This window comes from Mirounga leonina, unplaced genomic scaffold, assembly GCF_011800145.1.
Source record: "Mirounga leonina isolate KUSES-001 unplaced genomic scaffold, KU_Mleo_1.0 Mir_180, whole genome shotgun sequence".
Taxonomy (NCBI): Eukaryota; Metazoa; Chordata; class Mammalia; order Carnivora; family Phocidae; genus Mirounga; species Mirounga leonina.
The window spans coordinates 13,923,512-13,945,749 of NW_023270469.1; the positions used below are offsets into that span (position 1 = coordinate 13,923,512).

Here is a 22,238-nt window from a genome sequence, read left to right on the forward strand (position 1 = left end):
CAGGCTCCAACTAAAAACTCAATTTAGCTACATAAACAACTCTAATCACCTAAAATTAAGAAAACAAGTGTCCAAAGTGAAGGAAATGGTATCTCTTTTGGAGGCAATCAGAACAGCCCCAACCAATTTGCTGCAACTCAATTACTTTTTCTCACTGTGTTCTGGCTCTATTCCTCCTTATGCCTCAACTCTAAAGGGGGATCAAGAGTGAAACAAAGGCCAAGGTATGCCCGAGGAATGCACTCACAACATTGAGGCCACTTTTAAATATGAGAACATAATCTGTTTGAATTTAAAGAAGTTTGGCCATAACACTTCAGAATTAAGTGATTCATAAGCCATTTTAAAAAATTCTAACTTGGACAACTCCAAGATTAAAACAAACCTAGGTTATGCTGACCTGTAAATTCTAAACAGAATCCCCATTAAATCTGTCAACTGTGGGCAGATTTAGACTTGAGAATAATATAAATTTGTAAACTGCTTTAAAATGTAATAAAGCCGGGGGGGCGCCTGGGTGGCTCAGTCGTTAAGCGTCTGCCTTCGGCTCAGGTCATGATCCCAGGGAGCGGGAAGAGAAGAGAAGCGGGAAGCCTGCTTCTCCCTCTCCCCGCTCCCCCTGCTGGTGTTCCCTCTTTCGCTGTGTCTCTCTCTGTCAAATAAACAAATAAAATCTTAAAAAAAAAAAAAAAAAAAAGGTAATAAAGTCGGGATCACCTAGTTACCAAGTTCTGCACAAAAAGTGGCTCACCCTGCATACGTCCCAATGGCCTCCTTTTTTGTACTATACATATCCCTGATTATTTGTTTAATCTGATTTCTTGGAGAAGTCTTTTTTCCTTGGGCTAATAAATTCAGAAATTTTTTTATTCACTGACAAAAGACCAGCACACCACATAAAATTGTCCTGGGACAAAAGGCACAAATGTCTAAATGTTTAACATACAAATCCTTGGGACCCAGCTTTATTTTTCAGACAAAAATGCAAGTCACTAAAACTTATGACAAGACAAACAAAATAAGATGACAAAGGGAAAGGCTGCAGCCATGAAAATCAGTTGATGCCCACCCACTCTACCTCAAAATCCTTTTCATATCCCAAAACTTCCAGGCAAGATTAAGTGCAGGTAAGGGAGAAATAAAAGCTCTAAGTCTGAACTGAGAGCTCAGAAGTACATACAGAGCTTTTTATAAAGTATGAGGTTACCCACACATGGTTCTAAAATATCTACTTCAAAAAGAAGCAATGTTTTGTGCCAAGGCTCCAAACTGATCTGGAATTGCCATCACCAAAGCCACTGGGACACTGTTCAAAGTTTCTCAAGTGAAGATGAAGAAAAGGCAGAGAAGGAGGCTTAGAATTCAGGAAAGGCTGCAACTGAAATCCAAGGCTGACTCTGGAGTGAGGAGTTTAAGTGACAAGACAAAAACTGGACTAGGGAGTTAGCCAAAAATGCTAGAACAAATAACTCATAGTATTAAGCACAGCTTCAGCATTAGTGTATGTTTAAAAGCTACATTTGTGGATGGATGCACAAAAGCTACTAAGGACCTAATGCAGGCATGCACCATCTAAAAGAGGGTTAATTCTTACCTTTTCATTCTAACATACAGCAGGATTCCAAACAGACAACAGGAACAAAACATACAAAGCAAGCATTAGGGACAGATACAGGCCTCATACTATTTTATACAATAATTTAATCAAGACATGAACATCTAAGGAAAAAAAAGCCGAAAAAAGAAGTGCTATTAGAGCCTCATTAGATCTAAAATACAAAGTAAGCCCCATTTATTGAGTTATCAGCACCTTATAAAGGAATTAAACCCATGTAACTACCCAAAACACAGTCTTTCCCAGGCCTCCTTACTACCATCTTCTAAAAGCCAGTGAAGAAAACAAAAATTTCCACTTTAGAACGCTGTAAGAAAAGGAGGGGGGAACTTAAGAAAGCTAGACTTCAGTCACCAGAGTCAACGATCTAAAATGAACAGAAGGTGACCCTGTGTTACATAAAAATAATGTCAAATTTCACTTTGCAATTTTCACCTTAAAAAAAAAATTACCTGCCTTTAAACACACACACACACGCACACACACCACACACACACAAATTCCTGTTTGTAATTTGACCTCAGGTTACATTTCCTGACTTCAATGTGAAAACCGCAGATAAAGCACATGAGAGATTGGTAGGTCTGTCAACACTGAGGGAAGACTTCTATTATGAACGGAAAACACTGTACTACTGCCAGTTCTTATATGCCTAAATCTGGCTTCCAGCCCTACCCACACAGCAGGGCTGGTCAAGTCCTTCATTCAGCTCCATCACTTCCTTTCAAAAGAAAATTCGTAAGTGAGAAAATCATACACTTTTCAGGAAAATAATTTTTCAATCAAGAAAGGCTTAGGTAGGGACGCCTGGGTGGCTCAGTCGGTTGAGCGTCTGCCTTCGGCTCAGGTCATGATCTCAAGGTCCTGGGATCGAGTCCCACATCGGGCTCCCTGCTCCGCGGGGAGCCTGCTTCTCCCTCTGCCTCTGTCTCTCTCTCTCTGTCTCTCATGAATAAATAAAAAAAAAAAAAAAGAAAGAAAGAAAGGCTTAGGTATACAGAATGGTACCTACCTTTCTGAAATGTGCAAGCATGTCTGGGCTTCGTTCACACATTTCTGTGAGGAGGACTACAGATGTGTGAAGGACACCTGAAATACAAGAGCAACGAAAACTAAAATGAGGCTATATATTATTCAACTTCACAAAACAGGGCTATGAGTTCTGAAGATCAATTCCAAAAGGATAGTTGCTACTTCTGTTTTTTAATTTCCCAAAAAAGCTAAGCATTGAGGTGAATACAAAGGAAGTATTTAATAGATGCCCTATTTAATACTGGTCAAATCAATTAAATCAGAATATTTTAAACAACTATGTGACCAAGATAATTGCTAAAAACTGAAAACCAACACACGTGTCTCTCCATCTGAGACCATCCATAAAGAAATACTCAGTCACTATAAGCTAGGATAGTATCACCTGCCCTGTACTTATTAATAAGCTGTTAGCTGAGATGTGATCATTCAAAAAGTAAAAATCTTAGTAAGATTTTAAATTTCCAGATAAAATGAATCAAAACTCCAAGGTAATTATGGATGATCAAGTAAATATGCTTGTTCCAGAGTAAAAAGGATCTCACAATAGTTTCCACTAATAATAAATAAGTACCCTAACCACTCATTTATTCAGTAAGTTTGAGTCTTCTAGGCACAGGACTGAATTAATCAAATTAAATATACCTTACCATTTTTTCTCTTAGCATTTAGTAGGATACATGAATTTTCTTTACTCAGAATTTGTTTCAATGACTTCAAAATAAGAATAAAATGTATGGGAAAGAATAGCCATGTTCCATTTAATTTCTCTCAAGTTTTATATAAATGTATCTGAGTACCCATTATAAATTCCTGTTACAAGTAACCTAAAGGATTTTCATAAATCTTACACTCCTACCACAGGCAATAAAAAAATAATGTTTTTTCTATTATAAGATAGCCAGGAAATCAAAGTGTTTTACATACGAAAATCAAGGCTAGGATCATTTGTATATTACAATGAATATTAGTAACTTAACACAGTATTTTTAATATAGTAAAAGAGGACTGAAAATGAAAACTGAGTTTTTACTATGAAGGAATCAATCTCTAATTGTAAAAGGAGGATATGAGCAAAGAGAGATTTGACCCATCAACCCTTCCTGGCAAAGTGTCTAAGCACAGTAAAAAGGCAAGTTCACCGCACTCAAACAGAAGGCCAAAACTGCCTGAAGCCTTTTCTCTTTCCTCTTTTCCTCAATACTTCACAAGCACATCCAAATCACATTACCATGGTTCTTTTCATTCAATAAATTTTTTGTTGCTGGTAAAAACATCTCCATAAGTTCAGGAACCTTCCTGATGACATGAACAGCACACAGTGCTGCCTATAAAAAAAAAGGACAGAAGATTTATTTCAATTAAGTCAGGGCAACCAATCTTACAAAAAACAATACCAACAACAAAAAAAACCTTATCATTTAGTTCACCTACTGAAAGAAGAAAGAACAAAGAAGTCAGATATCAGATTTATTATTTATTAACTGGTTAGGACTTTCCAATTTATACTATTTCATTAATGAGAACTTTTAGCTCACCTATCCCTTCATTCATGCATTACTAAATAAGTGGACAAAAACTTCGTAGACTAAACCATGGTTAACATGAATTTATCAAACAAATATAACTTCTGTGGAGTTTTACAGAGTAAAAAATAAAGACATCCATCTGTGATACTCATTCTTCTAAGATGACCAAAAGGTTTTATAAAAACACCATGCAATTTAAAGATACATTACTACTGTTACTTTTAATAATACCCATATCTTCCCCAATTCATTCTCTGCTGATATCAAGAAAACCATTTAATAATTAGCTAGTCTCTACTGAAGAAAAGATGGTCTTGGCTTGTTCACTGGAAAGAAAGGTACAAAGACTGATTTTGATTATGCCTGCCAGAAGTAACCATAACTACTATTTGTTGGAGTTAAATACCACAAAAGTTTAGATACAGTAACAAGAAAAGATTTCAGCTAATTCTTCCCAAGTTATATTTAGGGGGAAAAAAGATTTTTTTCCAATCCATAGAAATGTTTTATTTAATGAAATAATGTACTTTTTGAACAAGAGCAGCCCACTCATACTTTAAGAGAAAGCACTGGCTTTGTTTCATAATCAACATTAACAGTCCATGATCCTGGAAAACAGCTTGGCCCTTGCAACGTCTTGTCTTACACCATTAATGTGGAGGCACAGTGAATGTCAACCAGGCAATAGTAAGTGTTCACTTCTTGGAAGTTCTAAATTTTACACCTTTTGTTTATGAAGGTTACAGGGTTAAAGGACAATTTTAAAAAACATAAAATGCTGGTGTGCCTGGGTGGCTCAGTCATTAAGCGTCTGCCTTGGGCTCAGGTCATGATCCCAGGGTCCTGGGATCGAGCCCCACATTGGGCTCCCTGCTCAGCAGGAAGCCTGCTTCTCCCTCTCCCGCTCCCCCTGCTTGTGTTCCCTCTCTCGCTGTGTATCTCTCGGTCAAATAAATAAAATCTTAAAAAAAAAAACCATAAAATGTTTGTATCAACATATAACAGCAAGTAAGACATTAAGATCATTGTCTTCCATTACTATTTCATTTAGACACACCAATTTAGAAAGTGTGTTCTAGATCATTCTCTAATAATTACCCAGGTCCCCATGGAACTGTACACTTCCAGAGATTCAAAGGCACTAATACAAAAACATGGGCACTAATTATTAGAATAAAAGTAAATTCTTAAAGTTCTGTTCATTATTACTTTGTTTAATACTGTTTAGAATCTGGTAAATTAGGAAGTAATTAGGTATCCAGGATATCCAGTAACGTCTGTTTATAAATCATTTCCTTGAAAAAAAAGGAATTAAGAGAAGAATTAAAGAGTTCATAATTACCAATTGGAGTTAATTAGCAATAAAAAAACCTACCTCCAAAATTAGTATAAAAACAGATTTTGACTTATAAACACTTGACTTATATATAATCATTTAAAATATATTTACTGCAGAGAAAGAAAGGTTATATCATCATCAGAGCTCTCAAAATAATTTGCCTCCCCATCTCCATAATATTCTCTAATCCAAATGCAGATATCTGACTTCCTTAAAAGTTACCTTTTTTCTTAAGTAAGAATTGGAGGTTTTCAGGAGTTTCTCTACCTCTCCTGCAAGATCTCTGCACATCTCTGAAGAGCCCATGCAGCCAAGGGTACAAAGTGCTAGCCCCTGTACATATTGCGTGCTATGATTAAGATCACTGCAAAAGAACAGAAAAAGGTAGAAATGAACACGCTTTTCCTGGTGCTCCCCATAAAGAAGCTTCACAGTCTAATGAGGTAGCTCTGAATGATTCACAATTTCTCTAGTAAGGAAAATAATTAATAAGATTACTTGTTGCAAAAACATGTTTACTTTATTACAAATTAAGAATACAGTGAGCTGATTTACAGTGCCTCCCACAGGCTTACAACTCCATGTTTCCAAATACCAATGTAAAAGAAATTCAACAACATGTTATCTGTTGAAGACAAACTACTTCAGAAAACTCAGCAAATCAATGAAAGTGAAAGCCAACAAAGACAGAAATGTGAAGCACAACTGTATCTTGAAAAGATTTTTTTGGGGGGTGGTGCCTGGGTGGCTCAGTCGTTAAGCATCTGGCTTCGGCTCAGGTCATGATCCCAGGGTCCTGGGATCAAGCCCCGCATCGGGCTCCCCGCTCAGCGGACAGCCTGCTTCTCCCTCTCCCACTCCCCCTGCTTGTGTTCCCGCTCTCGCTGTCTTTCTCTCTGTCAAATAAATAAATAAATAATCTTAAAAAAAAAAAAAAAGATTTTGGGGGGCGCCTGGATGGCTCAGTCAGTTAAGGGTCTGACTCTTGATTTCATTTCAGGTCATGATCTCAGAGCCGTGAGATTGAACCCTGCATCGGGCTCTACGCTGGGCAAGGAACCTGCTTAAGATTCTCTCTCTCTCTCCCTCTCCCTCCATCCCTCCTCCCCCTGCACCACCCCCTCACTCTCCCACCTTCCCCCCACCCCGCTCTGGCGCATGCACGTTCTTGCTCTCTAAAAAATAAAAATAAAAAAATATTTTAATATGCTCTACTATTAATTCCTAAAAAAATGACAAGATCTATATACATCAACCAAAACCTTAAAAAAAAAAATCAGAAAAAAGTCCCCACTACTAGAGCATTTAAGGTGACTTAAATATCACAACAGAAATACTCTGAAACCTCTAACCTTACGGTATAGTATTAACCTTGATATCACATTAATTTTTACACTTTTATGTATTCAAAAGAAGAAAAATTAGCTAATTAAACCATCTTTAACAAACTAAGCTAGATATTTACAGTGAGGCCCAGTATCTGGTGATACAGATATACAAAATCCTATCTCTAATAGACATTGATTACTGTACAAAATTGTTTACAAACCAACCAGGAAGTATACCTTCAGAAAAGCTGAAATACTAAAAGCTTGAACCAGTAAATTCATCTATATATTATAATCAACTTCTACTATTCAGAAGCTGAATTACTGTATGAGTTATGCTACTTCTAAAATGCTTTAAGAGCATTTTAATATTCTTTAGTTAGTGGTTCTCAAGGATTTCAGAAGTTAATGGATCTCTGGAAGCCCCCAAGACTGTTTCACGGGGTCCATGAGAGCCAAACTATTTTCACAATACTAACTCATTATTTGCCAACTGTACTGACATTTGCACTAATGATGCAAAAGCAGTGGTGGGGAAAATTACTGACATATTACAAATCAGAGTAGGGGCACCAAACTGTACTAGCAGTCATTGAATTCACTGCCACACACACAGGAAGGAAGGAAGGAAAGGAGGGAGGGAGGGAGGGAATGAGTCTGTTTCACCTAAGACTGCCTCTGACAAAGCAGCAAAAAAGATTAGTTTTATTAAATCTTGACTCAAATGAGAAGTTTAATATTGTGTGATGAAATAGGAAGTATGCATAAAGAACTTCTGCACACTGAAGTGGCAATCTCAGAGAAAAGCACTTGTGTACTTGCATGCTAAACTATGAACTTTTCTTTTAAATTTTTTTTATTTGAAGTAAGAGAAAGCACGAGCAGGAGGGGCAGAGGGAGAGGGAAAAGCAGGCTCTCAGCCGAGAAGGGAACCCGATGTGGGGCTCGATCCCAGGACCCTGAGATCATGACCTGAGCCAAAGGCAGATGCTTAAACGACTAAGCCATCCAGGCGCCCCTAACTATGAACTTTTCAAATGTATATGATTTTTATTTGAAAAATAACTGACAAACAACTATAATTATTAAGATTTGGGTATCTGGCAGACATCTGGAAAAAGAGCCAAGTTGGCCTATCACTTTAAGAGCAACAACTGACAATATTTGTTGCCAATGATAAAAATCCAAGCTTTGAAGCGAGAGTTAGAATTTTGGAAAATTTGTATTGCCATGATGAACTTCATAGTCTACCAATACTTTAACTCAGCCAGTTTTTCCCAAATGACTTAGGATGGTGTTACAAATGCATACATGAGTAAAAGATTCCAAGTGAGAGACAAACCAATGGGTTTAATATAACAAAGTGCCAAACTTCACTGATATTGTTTCAAATTCCACACTGTAACTAATCCTTAAGAAACCACCACTTATGGAGTTTTGGTATAGTATCAAAGAAGAATATTTGAAAAGCTATTAAAGTCCTCTTCCTTTTTCTAACTACACTATCTGTAAAAGGCTGGATATCCTTTATATACTTCAATCAAAACATAACATAAGAAACTGAATGCAGAAGCAAATATGATATCTGCTGTCTTCCATTAGGCCAGATGTTTAAAGATTTACAAAAATGTGAAATAATGTTATTTTTCTCCTTTGAATTGTTTTTATTTTGGAAAATAGTTTATTTTTCATTAAAAACATTATTTAACATGTAAGGGGTTCATTATTGGTAATTTTACATGAAATAATAAATGGTTTTAATCTTCCTTGAACAAAGAGGAAAAGAAGGTAAAGCATAAATTAGCCAGGTTTGCTACTTCTTAACAATTTGAGTATTTAAGATATAAATTACTGATAAGGGGCACCTGGGTGGCTCAGCCATTTAAGTGTCCAATTCTTGATTTTTGGCTCAGGTCATAATCTCAAGGTTGTAAGATAAAGCCCCGAGTTAGGATCCGAGCTGGGCATGGAGCCTGCTTAAGATTCTCTCTCTCCGGGGAGCATGGGTGGCTCAGTCGGTTAAGCATCTGCCTTTGGCTCAGGTCATGATCCCAGGGTCCCAGGATCAAGCCCTGAGTAAAGCTCCTTGCTCAGCAGGGAGCCTGCTTCTCCCTCTCCCTGTGCCTGCCACTCTCCCTGCTTGTGCTCTGTCAAATAAACAAATAAAATCTTAAAAAAAAAAAAATTCTCTCTCCCTCTCCTTCTGCCCCTCCCTCCCTCTTGCTCAAAAAAAAAAAAAAAAAAGTTTTTTTCTGGTAAAAATAATGTTTAAATCTTAACTATGCTTTACCATTTAGGCTCCTAGTTTCCAAGAATATTTAGCTGACTTTTCATTTATTTTTCAATGATTAAGAACATTTGCATAGGGGCGCCTGGGTGGCTCAGTTGGTTAAGCGACTGCCTTCGGCTCAGGTCATGATCCTGGAGAACTGGGATCGAGTCCCGCATGGGGCTTCCTGCTCAGCAGGAAGTCTGCTTCTCCCTCTGACCCTCCCCCCTCTCATGCTCTCTCTCTCTATTTCATTCTCTCTCTCAAATAAATAAATAAAATATTTTTTAAAAAAAAGAACATTTGCATAATTCAAGCTCTTAAAATATATCCAATTTTTAATGATTCCAAGATCTTTAATTGCTTAGAGCTTTTCTAGGCCAATGAACAGTGAGGGAAACATTTTTTTTTTTTTTTAAGATTTTATTTATTTATTTGTCAGAGAGACAGCACAAGCAGGGAGAATGGCAGGCAGAGGGAGAAACAGGCTCCTGGCTGAGCAAGGAGGCCGATGTGGGACTCGATCCCAGGACGCTGGGATCATGACCTGAGCCGAAGGCAGACACTTAATTGACTGAGCCACCTAGGCGTCCCGGGAAACATTCATTATTAAACATAAAAACCGCTGGTACACTATGATGCCCTATAATACAAACAAAAACCAAAAAAAACAAAAACAAACCAAAAAACCCTCACCAAACAAACCCATTCATTAACAAATATTTTTAAAAAACAAAACTAAATGATCCAAAGTCCTTTAACTTGAGCTTAAACTAAAGTGCCAGATCAATTCCCAACTACTAGTTCTCTCTCAAAAAGTTCACTTGAGGCTTGGCTAGGTCTCATTAAAATTCAAAACAAAGATTTCTTCTTTGCCTATGTGCCTCATTCTTCAATTTTTATCAAGCTACAAACGTATACTTGAGTTTGGTATTAACTCTTAATATGAACTTGGTGCTAGGCAGAACTGCCAAATCATCAGCATGTGATTGAAGGCTTAAGTAATAAGGGCAACAAAGCATGCAAGAACAAAAATTAAAGAAACTCTCAGAGACCTAGCCAGAGTAAATGTATAAGAGTCATGCTGAACATGTAGAATGTAACTTCTTTAATACCAAGGATCTCTGCCAATTTTTTTTTCATTCTCCCTCCCCAGAACTTATAACAGCTCCTGGCACACAACAGGTATATAATAAATAGTTGTTGAATAAATGAATCAACTTAGTATTTTCATTAGTATTTATTTCAAGGCCAAAAAATAAGATTCTCCCAAAATTAAGTTCACAGACTCAATGTACTTACATGACACACTCTATATTTACAACCAAATCATAATTCTCATTTTGGGATTTTCCATTATCCATTGGAAAATTTTAAAGTAAAACATTATTGACCACAGAAAAGTGTAAGAGTTCAATACTACAAATATGATTACCTATATACCCTACTTCTACTTTCTGTCAAACAAATAAAAACTACAAATGAAAAAGAAATCTACAAAAGGAAATTAAACCAACAGACACACCAAAACCAAACTAAAACAAACCAAAAAGCACCTTTAACCAGTAAAGCCATCAGAACTTCCATAACTTTTTAACAGACATTTGCTGTAAGAGGGATGCTGGGAAGAACTGCTAATTCCCCTGCTTGGCTACTCTAATTCTTTCATATAGCAAGCACTCCTCAATTTGTAAGTTAAACAAACATGACTGGACTAGTAATGCACCCATTAGAGGAAAAAAAAGACATACACAAAATTCACAAGGCTAAGTATAATTTCATGCAACTGAAATCTTGAATTAGACCACTCACAAACAAGACCTCTTCTTTTACCTTTATATGGTATTTACTCAGAACATACACTGGTAATTCTTTAATAAAAGTAACATTTCATTACTTATGGTATTCAAGGTCCTGGAAATATAAGATAAGAAATCTCTGATTTACCAATGTTTTTTCTATTCCACGTAGGCCCAAATTCTTGTTTCATTGCTAAAGCGTGTTCCTATACCTGAAGATGTACAGCAATGCCTTCCTTTGTTTAATTACATTATCCTCTACAGGACGCCTAGATGGCTCAGTTAAGTGTCCAACGCTTGATATGGGGTCAGGTCATGATCTTGGGGACGTGGGATGGAGCCCCACATCAGACTCTGCACTCAGCACGGAGTCTGCTTGAGATTCTCTCGCCCTCTCCCTCCCTCCTCCCCGCCCCCCTCTGCTTGTGCACACACTTTCTCTAATAAATAAAATCTTTAAAAATAATAATAAATATTCTCCTACAGAAACCTTTGCTTACCCTCTTTACATATAAACTACAAAAGCAATTCAAATATATTCTAGACATTAAATAAAATCAAATAAAAACTCTTGATGTCATATTATAAGAAAACTTTGAAAGCACAAAGTAGTCATTAAAAGAAGGAAAAGTAAGACTTACTTCTTGATACAGTTTGTCATGAGAAGATGGACATCTTGTCTTTCATCTAACAGCAGCATTGCCCCTAAATAGCCAATGCGTTTGTCTGTGAACTTTTGAGAAGCAATAAGCTTGAGGCATTCCAACTGCAAATTTTAAAAAAAGAAAAGAAATTAAGAAACTGCTACCACATTAGGAAAGCAATGTTTTTAACCCAGAGTCAGTGGATGACTAAAATAAGTAGGTATCAAATCGCCTAAGATCCTTAGATGTCTTGATAATAGATACAAGTTCTGGAATAGATCATCTCAGCAAGGTCCTATGATAAATGCTATCCAAATAATCTGTGAGGTTTACCTACTTCCACAGATTGAAATAAATAAATACTACTAAAGTATTATAATAAAATATTAATAAACCCAATTCTTAATTTAATCCCCAGGTTGTACAATTTGAACACCTAACTTATGTGTATATTTATGGTCTGTTTCCTATTTTGAATAGCAAAAAATTCAGTAACTGGCAATACATCAAAGTGCCAAACACTATCTTAAACATTAGGAATATACAACTGAAAAAGAGACAGACAACAACTAACTTTAATATAATGTGCAAAGTGCTATATGTAGGGCCTGAACCAAGTAGTAGGGAGAAGTGAGTTTAGCATATGAGGAATAAAAACACAGAGGGAAAAAAAAGGCCAGAGGAAATTTCAGGAGTGGAATTAACCTAAAATGTTTTATATGACTTTTTCTTTACATAATTGATAAAAATCCTCAGAGCTTAAGACTCTTTGTAAACAGATTGTCTCTCTAGTAGCCTTTCTTTAACAAAATCACAATCATTTTAATATACTTTATCATTCCATCTTGACTAACATAGAAAAGGCCAAACATTCCCTTGTAGCAATGATTTTCAAAGGGTGTACATAAGTTAGACACTCCAAGAAAAGTTTTGCAAACTATGCTCCCATTTAGAATCACTGCATCCCAAAGGAAGGGGCTCAAATGCAGAACTATGTACAACAGTCTAAAATCATGAGACTACTCCCCATCTGAATTTGCCTCTAAGTTCAAAACTAAATTGTGGAAAGTAAAAAAATGTACAAATAAAACTGTTTCGAGCTATTTAAAAACTGCTCTCTTGATGTATCTGCATTAAAAACACTGAAAGTTTAACAGAAATGACTATACTATCATGAACAAATCAAAGCCTCCAAGAATAACCAAGATCCAAAAGGGAAACTGAAGTGCCTTCTGAAACTGACAGATTATATAACAACCCTTCCCTTCCTTCTATGCACTCAATTTAAATTTTAAAGAACAATTTCTGAAATAGAAAATGAAGAAAGTCATTTTTACAATGTCAGCAGAAAAATTACTGCTGAGGTGAATGAGAAAAACAGGAGGTAAAATATTATCAGAAAATCTTACTCTTTTTCAAACAGAAGAGTTTTTAACCTTCCCATTTAATAATAGTATAAATTAATATTTTAGCAGTGAAAAAAGAGTTCTAAGAATCGGGTATCACTGAAATTTTCATCATCCTTACTGAATCATGCTTTTAACAAATACCAGGCATTACACAAATAAATTATCCAAAAATTTGTTATTAAGATGAACTAATGAGGAAGAAGACTTTACTCTTAGGCATTAATAGGACTTTGTATTTTTTTGGCCAAGTTTTTTTTAAGATTTTATTTATTTATTTGATAGGAAGAGCACAAGTAGGCTTGAACCCAGGATCCTGGGATCACCACCCAAGCCGAAGGCAGACGCTTAACCGACTGAGCCACCCAGGAGTCCCTACGCCAAGTTTTAAGATGGTCACACTAAAAGTCATCAATGATTAGTGAGTACAATTTATTGCTTTTTGTGACACTTGTTTAAAACTTACCTAAAAATTAAACAGTGAACAGAATTTAAAGGGATAAACACTAAATTAATTCTTTTTAATATTCTCCATTGGTACAGTGACTTTGCTTCAAGAATATACATTTGCTTTATGAAGGCAGCAAATTTTGAGAGGAAAATCTAAGATTAAAGACTGGAAATGGCTGGAAAATCTAAGATTAAAGACTGGAAACTCCCATTTAGAATCACTGCATCCCAAGGAAAGGGGCTCAAATGCAGAACTATGTACAACAGTCTAAAATCATGAGACTACTTCCCATCTGAATTTGCCTATAAGTTCAAAAGTGAAATTGAGGAAAGTAAAAAAATTTACAAATAAAACTGTTTGGAGCAGTTTAAAAACTGCTCTCTTGATGTATTGAAAAACATCCTCTGCTGAAGGATTAACTCTCATCATACGCTACACTTCGGTGTCAGTGGCCAGCAATAGTGCTAAGAAAGTACTATGTTTCATCTTTAAGAATATTATCAAAGTTTTCAGATATTGAAAAAGAAAAAGGATGGAGGGGTGGACAATGGGTTTTGAGGAAATATAAGGGTAGGGCATCCATTTTTGAGCAGCAACCACTAAAAATGCAACTCTAGTGTGAGGTACAGAACAGGAAAAAAATAGTAAAATCAATTAAATGTTTCTACCCCTTTGGTAACAACCTCAAATTGAGTACTACTCCGTCTCACTTAAAGCTACTTGAAAATCCCACCTGAAACACTGCTAACCTACAAATCTAGCATATGCTTAAAGACCACAGTAAATAGTCTAGCTTTTATATTCATGCAACCACAGAGATAAAAAATAACTTTTGGTTTTACTCCAAACTCCCTGAGCAAAGTCAAAAAACAAAAGACAAACTTGGAAAAAATATTTGCAACTTGCTCATAGACATGAAATCCTATATAACAGGATCCTACAAACTGATTTTTTTTTAAGATTTTATTCATTTATTTGAGAGAGAGAATGACACAGAGAGAGAGAGCATGAGAGGGGGGAGGATCAGAGGGAGAAGGAGACTCCCTGCTGAGCAGGGAGCCCGATGCGGACTCGATCCCGGGACTCCAGGATCATGACCTGAGCTGAAGGCAGTCGCTTAACCAACTGAGCCACCCAGGCGCCCCTACAAAGTGATTTTCAAAAAGACCAACAACTCAATATAAAATGGACAAAGAATATGGACAGTTCAAAGAAAACAAAAATAATTCAAACATATGAAATGGAGTTCAACCACCTCATAAAACAAATGCAAACCCAACTAGGTAAATTCACTTAAAACGAATCACTGAACTGTACACTTGAAAAGTTCATGATATGCAAAATATGCCTCTATGAAGTTATTAGAAGAGAAAAAAAATGCAAATGGAAACCATACTGAGATAGTATTTTTTAACCTATTATATTAGCAAAGTTAGACTGTCGTTAACAGTGCGAGGACATTAGTGACTGGATATAAACTGGCACAAGCTGTAGTGAGAAAGATCTGGCCTATCTAAAGTACAAATACACATACCCTTCGACGCAACAATTCCACTTTTAGGAACTTAAGACTACCTTTACATTCATACATGTGTAAAATAATGGTTATTATTCAACTGTAGTATTACTTTTTTTTTTTTTAAAGATTTTATCTGACAGAGAGACAGCCAGAGAGGGAACACAAGCAGGGGGAGCAGGAGAGTTCTGGAGAAGCAGGCTTCCCGCAGAGAAGAGAGCCTAATACGGTGCTCAATCCCAGGACCCCAGGATCATGATCCGAGCCCAAGGCAGACGCCCAACAACTGAGCCACCCAGGTGCCCCCGTAGTATTACTTTAAGCAGTAAGACTGGAGGGCACCTGGTTGGCTCAGTCAATAGAGCATGTGACTCTTGATCTCAGGGTCCTGAGTTTGAGCTTCACAATGGGTGTGGAGCCTACCTAAAATTAAATAAATAAATACTAAGACTGGAAACAAATGTCCCTTAATAAGGCATCAGTTTAATAATGATTCATAAATATCATGGAATACGGGCACCTGGGTGGCTCAGTCGATTAAGCGTGTGCCTTTGGCTCAGGTCATGATCCCAGGATCCTGGGATCAGGCCCTGCGCTGGGCTCCCTGCTTACTGGGGAGTCTGTTTCTTCCTCTCCCACTGCCCCTCCCCCCTTTGTGCTTGCACTCGCTCTCTTTCGCTCTCTCTCTCTCCCTCTCTCAAATAAATCGCACCTTTAAAAAATAAAAGAAATATCATGGACTACTATGCTAGATACATTGAGATGAGTATGTCAAAGAAGCTGGCAAAAAAATGAGTATGTCAAAAAAGCTGGAAAACAGAATGAGGACATGGGCTAATATTCAAGACAGATTAATAAGTAGATAGCACCACACGCGTTTTACAGTGGAGGGGGCATTTCCATTGCCGGGAGATGTATAAAGTATCTCTGGAAGGATAGACACAGACAGTTGCTTATAAAAAGGTAACTTAAGTAGGGGGTCCTGTATGGCTCAGTCAGTTAAGCGTCTGCCATCTGCTCAGGTCATGATCCCAGGGTCCTGGGATCGAGCCCCCCGTGAGCCTGCTTCTCCCTCTCCTGCCCCCCCGCCGCTTGTGTTCTCTCTCTCACTCTCTCCTTCTCTCTCTCAAATAAATACAAAAAGTCTTAAAAAAAACAAAAAACAAAACAGGAAACTAAGTGTCTGGAAGTGGACAGAAAGCAGGGTTTTCATCATATATTCTTTTGTATCTTTTAAATTTTCCATCAGTGAACTGTCATTATCTATTCCAAAGATAAATAATATTGGACTAGAAGTTTAAAACTGCAGGATAAAGGGAACTTATATCTAACTCATGGTTACAAAAGTTAATACAATAATATAATTAAAAAGGAGGAAAAAAAACAACCTAGGGCAATTATTCCCTCTACCAAGTTGAGTAACATGTCATTTCAAAAATTAACAAAAAAGGGGCGCCTGGGTGGTTCAGTCATTGGGCATCTGCCTTCAGCTCAGGTCATGATGGGATCGAGCCCTGCATCGGGCTCCCTGCTCCATGGGAAGCCTGCTTCTCCCTCTCCCTCTGCTTGTGTTCTCTCTCTCGCTGTGTCTCTGTCAAATAAATAAATAAAATCTTTAAAAAAAAAATTAACAAAAAAGCATTTGAGTCTTGGAATTGTTTTATGAAAACACTGAAAATTTAAGACCAAAATCTTATGAAAATACAACTCAGTAAATGGGAACAACCAGCCCTTTTTAAATAACTTAAATTCAAAATGAACGATTATTGTGCTATTCTTTTATACCTGCAATGCTATAAGAGCTTAAAAAGTTATGTCCATTCCTTATCTCTAATCCCCATGATGGCTATGCCTTCTTCTGCTGGCAGTTATTTTGTATTTTTCACCGACTATCAGCTTCTTCCTTGCCAACAACACTCTTCTCAACAGCAACCTTCTCACTCTCCCCGCTACCTCCCATCCCAAAGGTCTGACTTTGATAACTTTAAGCTATTCACTGATTTTTACATTTACTTTCCAATTGTTTTTGAAGAAGCTGTGATTTTTCTTTAACTTCATAAAACCCTGCTGTGTTAAAAACCAATGTGCTAGACATTCTCATTGACACCCAGTTAGAAGGGCACACAAAAGGAAACCAACATTTGGATATACATCGTAAGTTTGATACATATATATACATCAAAGGATATATATATCATATATACATACTGTGACAATTATGCACAAGCTATTATGGAAACAAGTTAGGAAGGGCACTCATTTAAGGTGAGAAACAGTAAGAAAACAGAGAAAGATTCCTATCCCTTTATGTAACACAGAGTGGAATAGAAAGAACCAATTTGATTTAGGAGCCCTAATCCTGGTTCTAGCTTAAGAGACCTAAGCAAGTTATTTCAACAACCTGGGCCTCAGTTTCCTCTTCACTAAAATAACTGAGCCACATCATGAAAGACAACCTTAACGCTGCCCTCAACTCTCTGCTTTCAAGGCAAATACAGTAGTCAGTCACTAATTCTCTACAGCTGACCCTTGAAGTGGCCTAAGAATTCTTCTCAGCAGAAACATTCCAGGCATCCATTAGCAAGCCTAACAGAGGGAAGTTACCACCTCCTTTTGGAATAAATATAATGCCTTAAGGAAGTGGTTTCCAAACTTGACTGATCAAAATCACCTGGGAGAGTTTCAAAATATGTAGGTCACCCCCGAAATATCCTGACAGAGTAGGTTTCAGGTAAAGCCTGACAACTGGATTTTTATAAACATTTTCTAGATGACTCAATATTCCAATTTTCTCTGGATTTCAAAGCAATTTTTTTTTAAAAGAAAGGTTTTTGGCCTTGTTACATTGTTCTAAAGCAAGTACAAATATTGCCCTTTATCAACATTTAATCTGGTTGCCCTTGAAAAAAGCTGCACCTATTTTGTTAGCTTTTAGAACAATTTCCCACAAGGTCAAATGCATATATACATTTGCTTTTAAATTTAACATCTAAGCTTTATGATGTGAACAATCACCTTGATGAAAGGATGCAATTAAACATTAATGGATCTGCAACTGATTGTTTAGGTCTTTTAAAAAGTTACCTTTATTTCAATTAAATTGAAATATATTTCAATTTCAAAGTATATATTTGGGGCACAACAATATTCAGAAATAAATTTCTAGTTTATACATACAACACACACACACACACACACACACACACATTTGAAGAATAAGCCTGTAACTGCTTTACCACTATGTAGTCTGGCAACATAAAAATCTATAGGAGAGGGTGCCTGGGTGGCTCAGTTGTTAAGCGTCTGCCTTCGGCTCAGGTCATGATCCCAGGGTCCTGGGATCGAGCCCCGCATCGGGCTCCCTGCTCCGCGGGAAGCCTGCTTCTCCCTCTCCCACTCTCCCTGCTTGTGTTCCCTCTCTCGCTGTGTCTCTCTCTCTCTGTCAAATAAATAAATAAATAAATCTTAAAAAAAAAAAAAAAAATCTATAGAGACCGGTCTATTTTTTCATTCTTCTGGCAGGGGAAAAAAAAAAAAAACAACATTCCTATTGCATCCCATTTCTCCTCTTGAGAAAATTTATTATGAAATATTTCACTCAAAAATACACAAAAATCATGTAACAGTCATTAAGCCACCAGCCAGCTTTAGCAAATCTTAACATTTTGCCCTACTTATTTTATTTTACATTTTTTAATATTACAAATTCAATTGAAGCCCTCTGCATACTCTGCCTCGATTCCATTTCCCTTCTCTCCATCCCAGGAGTAACGAAAACTCAAAATTGCTGTTCATCATTGCCACGCAGTGTGTCTTTACTGCATATGTTGAGACCATTGTTTTTGAATGTTTTAAGCTTTATATAAGTATCATACCATACTCCTGTTCTTTTCATTCAACATCTTTGAGTACTACTCACATTCAGACAAGAAACTGTAATTTAGTTCTCTTCATTGCTAATATAGTATCCCACTTGTGAATATACCACAACTTACTATTCTTTTTGTGGACATATAGATTATTCCCAATGTTTTCATATCAGAAACAATGCTGCAATGAACTCTTATAAAAGTCCCTTGTTAAATGGACAAGATTCTTGATCAGATTCAGGTTTTTCAGTTTTTATTTTATTTTGACTTAGCAAATACACTTCATAGGTGGTGGTATGAACTTTCATGAAGTATGTAATTATTTCTAGTGGTTGTCTCTTTTTGTGACATTAGCATCGATAATGATCATCAGAGATCACAAAATAGTAATATTCTAATTCTTTTATTCTTTCATTTATTACTGGATTTTCCTCTAAGGAGCAACTTCTCTATATGTGCCATTGGGTTACCAAGAGTTCCTTTGGAAGGAACTTACCAATAATTCCTTCAGAAAGAACTACTGGTAGGAAAGGCAGGATTAATGTTTCTTTTCCTTTTATCTACTAGTTTTCAAAATGATACCCTAGTATGCTCCAAAGATGACCAATGGAGTTTTTAAAAATGTGTTTAATACTTATGAACTCACTGGGGCCCCTGGGTGGCACAATCGGTTAAGCATCCGACTCTTGATTTGGCTCAGGTCATGATATCAGCATCATGAGATCGAGCCCCATGTCAGGCTCCCGCTCTGTGTGGAGTCTGCTTGAGATTCTCTCTCTCCCTCTGCCGCTCTCCCTGCTCACTTGTGCGCGTGCTCAAATAAATAAAATCTTTAGATAAAAAATTATGAACTCACTGATATAAACTAACTTGGTATATTCAATTATAATTATTCTTATTAATGCTCAAATTATATTTTGGGGCACAACAAAAAGCCACTTCTGGTGGCTACTAAATCCTTTTAACATGACCTCTGTAGTTTTTGTTTTCTGGCAAAGACAGTTCAGGCTTATTTTGGGCACAATCTGGGTTTAAAGGTGCTCAAGGCAGGAATGCCTACTATCGCCATCCAATTATAGATACATTGTAGTAAAGAAAGAAGAAAAAAAATGATTAAGGACGGAAAGTTAGGGAATTGCCATTGCTTACAGACAATAGTATTGGCTCTATGGAAGCAATGGAGTCTACAAGGACTCTTAGAACCAAATGCAATAATGTTGCTAAGAAGATAAATATGCAAAAATGAATTATATTTCCGTAATATCTAAAACCTAATTATTAAAGTTTTAAGACCGCTATTTGCAATAGGACAAAGAGCTCCAAGGAACCTATAAATTTCACCAAAAGTTTGTAAGACTTTATTATAGAGAACACTAAAACTTTAAGGAACATAAGGAAGTGAAGTGCTATACTGTATTGATGGAAGGGAAGACTACTATGGACAGGTAACTGAGGATAGCAAGCCAGGCTGGAACAGGAAGGAAACAGACAATGCAAGCCCAGCCTGGACAAGGTCACCAGCCCACTAGTGCCATGGGAAAATGTGGATCCAGTGCTGTCAAATCCTCCCGATTTTCTAAGAGAAACTAGAAATCCAGATTTCCATGAAAAGTTCCTTGATTTTTATGTCGGCAGCAAATTCAAAAAATTTAACGTACTGTGCAAACAAAACACATCTGTGGAAGAGTCTGGCTCCCAAGCTACCATTTTTTACTCCTACAATCTACCCACTTCTTTACTCAACTTTATTTCTGGGTCATGTTTAAGCCAGACACATGAAAGGTTATAAACCCTACAAGAAATTTATCATGGCTTTTGTTGTAAAAATGTTGAGGATACAGTCTTTTACATTACTGAGAGACTCCTAGATAAAAGACCCACATAAAATCTATTTTAGGGGTGCCTGGCTGGTTCAGTTGGAAGAGCATGAAACTCTTGATCTTGGGGTCATGAGTTTGAGCCCCCCGTTGGGTATAGAGACATACACACATACATAAATAAATGAAAATCTATTTTAGAATTCAGTGATTTTTCAAAAAAAAAAAAATGTTTTGCTGTCCTTGAGGAAATGGTAAAGTAGTATTTGAGTTTTTTATGTACAAAACATAAATGTTTAACATTTACTAATCTAATTTACTCATCTTCATAATAACCACATACAGTAGTATGAAGAGTGTCCCCATTTTACAGATGAGGAAACTGAGAAAAGAAAGCTTAAGGATCGGGACACCCCTGGGTGGCTCAGTCAGTTAAGCCTCAGGTCATGACCCCAGGTTCCTGGGATCCAGTCCCGCATCGGGCTTCTTGCTCAGCGGGGAGCCTGCTTCTCCCTCTACCTGCTACTAGAAATTTTTAAATTATACACCTGGCTCATATTTTTATTTCTATTGAGCAGCATCATGCTAGATACTGCAGTAAAAAGTAAAAAGAAACAGGTGAAATTAGTTTGAATAACAGATTTTATTTAACCCAATATATCTAAAATATCATTTCAACATATAATCAACACAAAAATTATTAGTTAGATATTTTACAACTTTCTTTTGTACTAAGACTTCTAAATACAGTATTATTTTACACTTACAGCACATCTCAATTTGTATACTACATATCCATCAGAAATATTTTAACTGTATTTAGATTTCATAAAATTTACAATTGATAAAGTGGATTCACATACCCAAGTTGTCTAAAACATTTAAAAGTTTTCCAGTAACTGCATCAAATACCCACCAAAAATTTATTTTCCTTTAATATTTGCCTCAGCTGAACTAGCCACATTTCAAGAGACCAGTGGCTATGCAGCTACTGGCTATCATAATGAATAGCACAAGTCTAACAAGTCTAATAAAATGCAATAAACGGCAGTTGTTTTTACACATAATTAAAATCAAAATGGTACTGTGATTCATACATGCAGGTGAGAGAACCTAGATAGGAATCTTTTTATGGATACATTATAAAGGAAATTCTGATGGGCAAGGTACCAAATTACTGCTTGGAGGACCCTGACTTATTCAAATAGAAGAAACAGATGAAGGGACTTAAAATTATGATTGCTATTCCCATTCAGAAAAGTCTTTTCTTTGGTACCACAATTTTAATACAGTTTCCTTCAATATTAACACTTTCCACCTAAGAATTAAATGTTTTATCAAATAATTAAATTCCAGAACACCCAAAAAATGCCATCTAGTAAAGCTGGAAAGCATATTTTATTTAAACATAGTAATGACTCTTAGAAATATAGAAAGTGCTCTTTCACAAAATGAAATATCATCAGTCTTAAATCTATCGTATGATTTTAAATTCAACAGTTGGTCTTTAAAGAACTCCTTTAACTCCATGATGTTAATGGTGGTCATTTCTGAGTGTAGGGATTAAGTCTCCCCCCCTCCACCCTTGATTATCTTTTACAGCCCAAAATATCAGATTTTTGTA

General features: G+C 36.5%; 1 protein-coding gene across 3 annotated transcripts in view; it reads right to left on the bottom strand.

The window, feature by feature from the left end:
- Positions 1-22,238, bottom strand: part of AP1G1 (adaptor related protein complex 1 subunit gamma 1) — an 80,437-nt gene that overhangs the window by 30,694 nt on the left and 27,505 nt on the right. For 2 of the 3 annotated variants that reach the window (XM_035024841.1, XM_035024842.1), the window contains exons 3-7: positions 11,553-11,677; positions 5,738-5,879; positions 3,879-3,975; positions 2,628-2,704; positions 1,595-1,603 (exon numbers count right to left, since the gene is read on the bottom strand). In XM_035024841.1, the coding sequence (XP_034880732.1) occupies positions 1,595-1,603; positions 2,628-2,704; positions 3,879-3,975; positions 5,738-5,879; positions 11,553-11,677 (450 nt within the window). The remainder of the gene's footprint in view (positions 1-1,594; positions 1,604-2,627; positions 2,705-3,878; positions 3,976-5,737; positions 5,880-11,552; positions 11,678-22,238) is intronic. The other variant, XM_035024843.1, reaches the window with a different exon arrangement.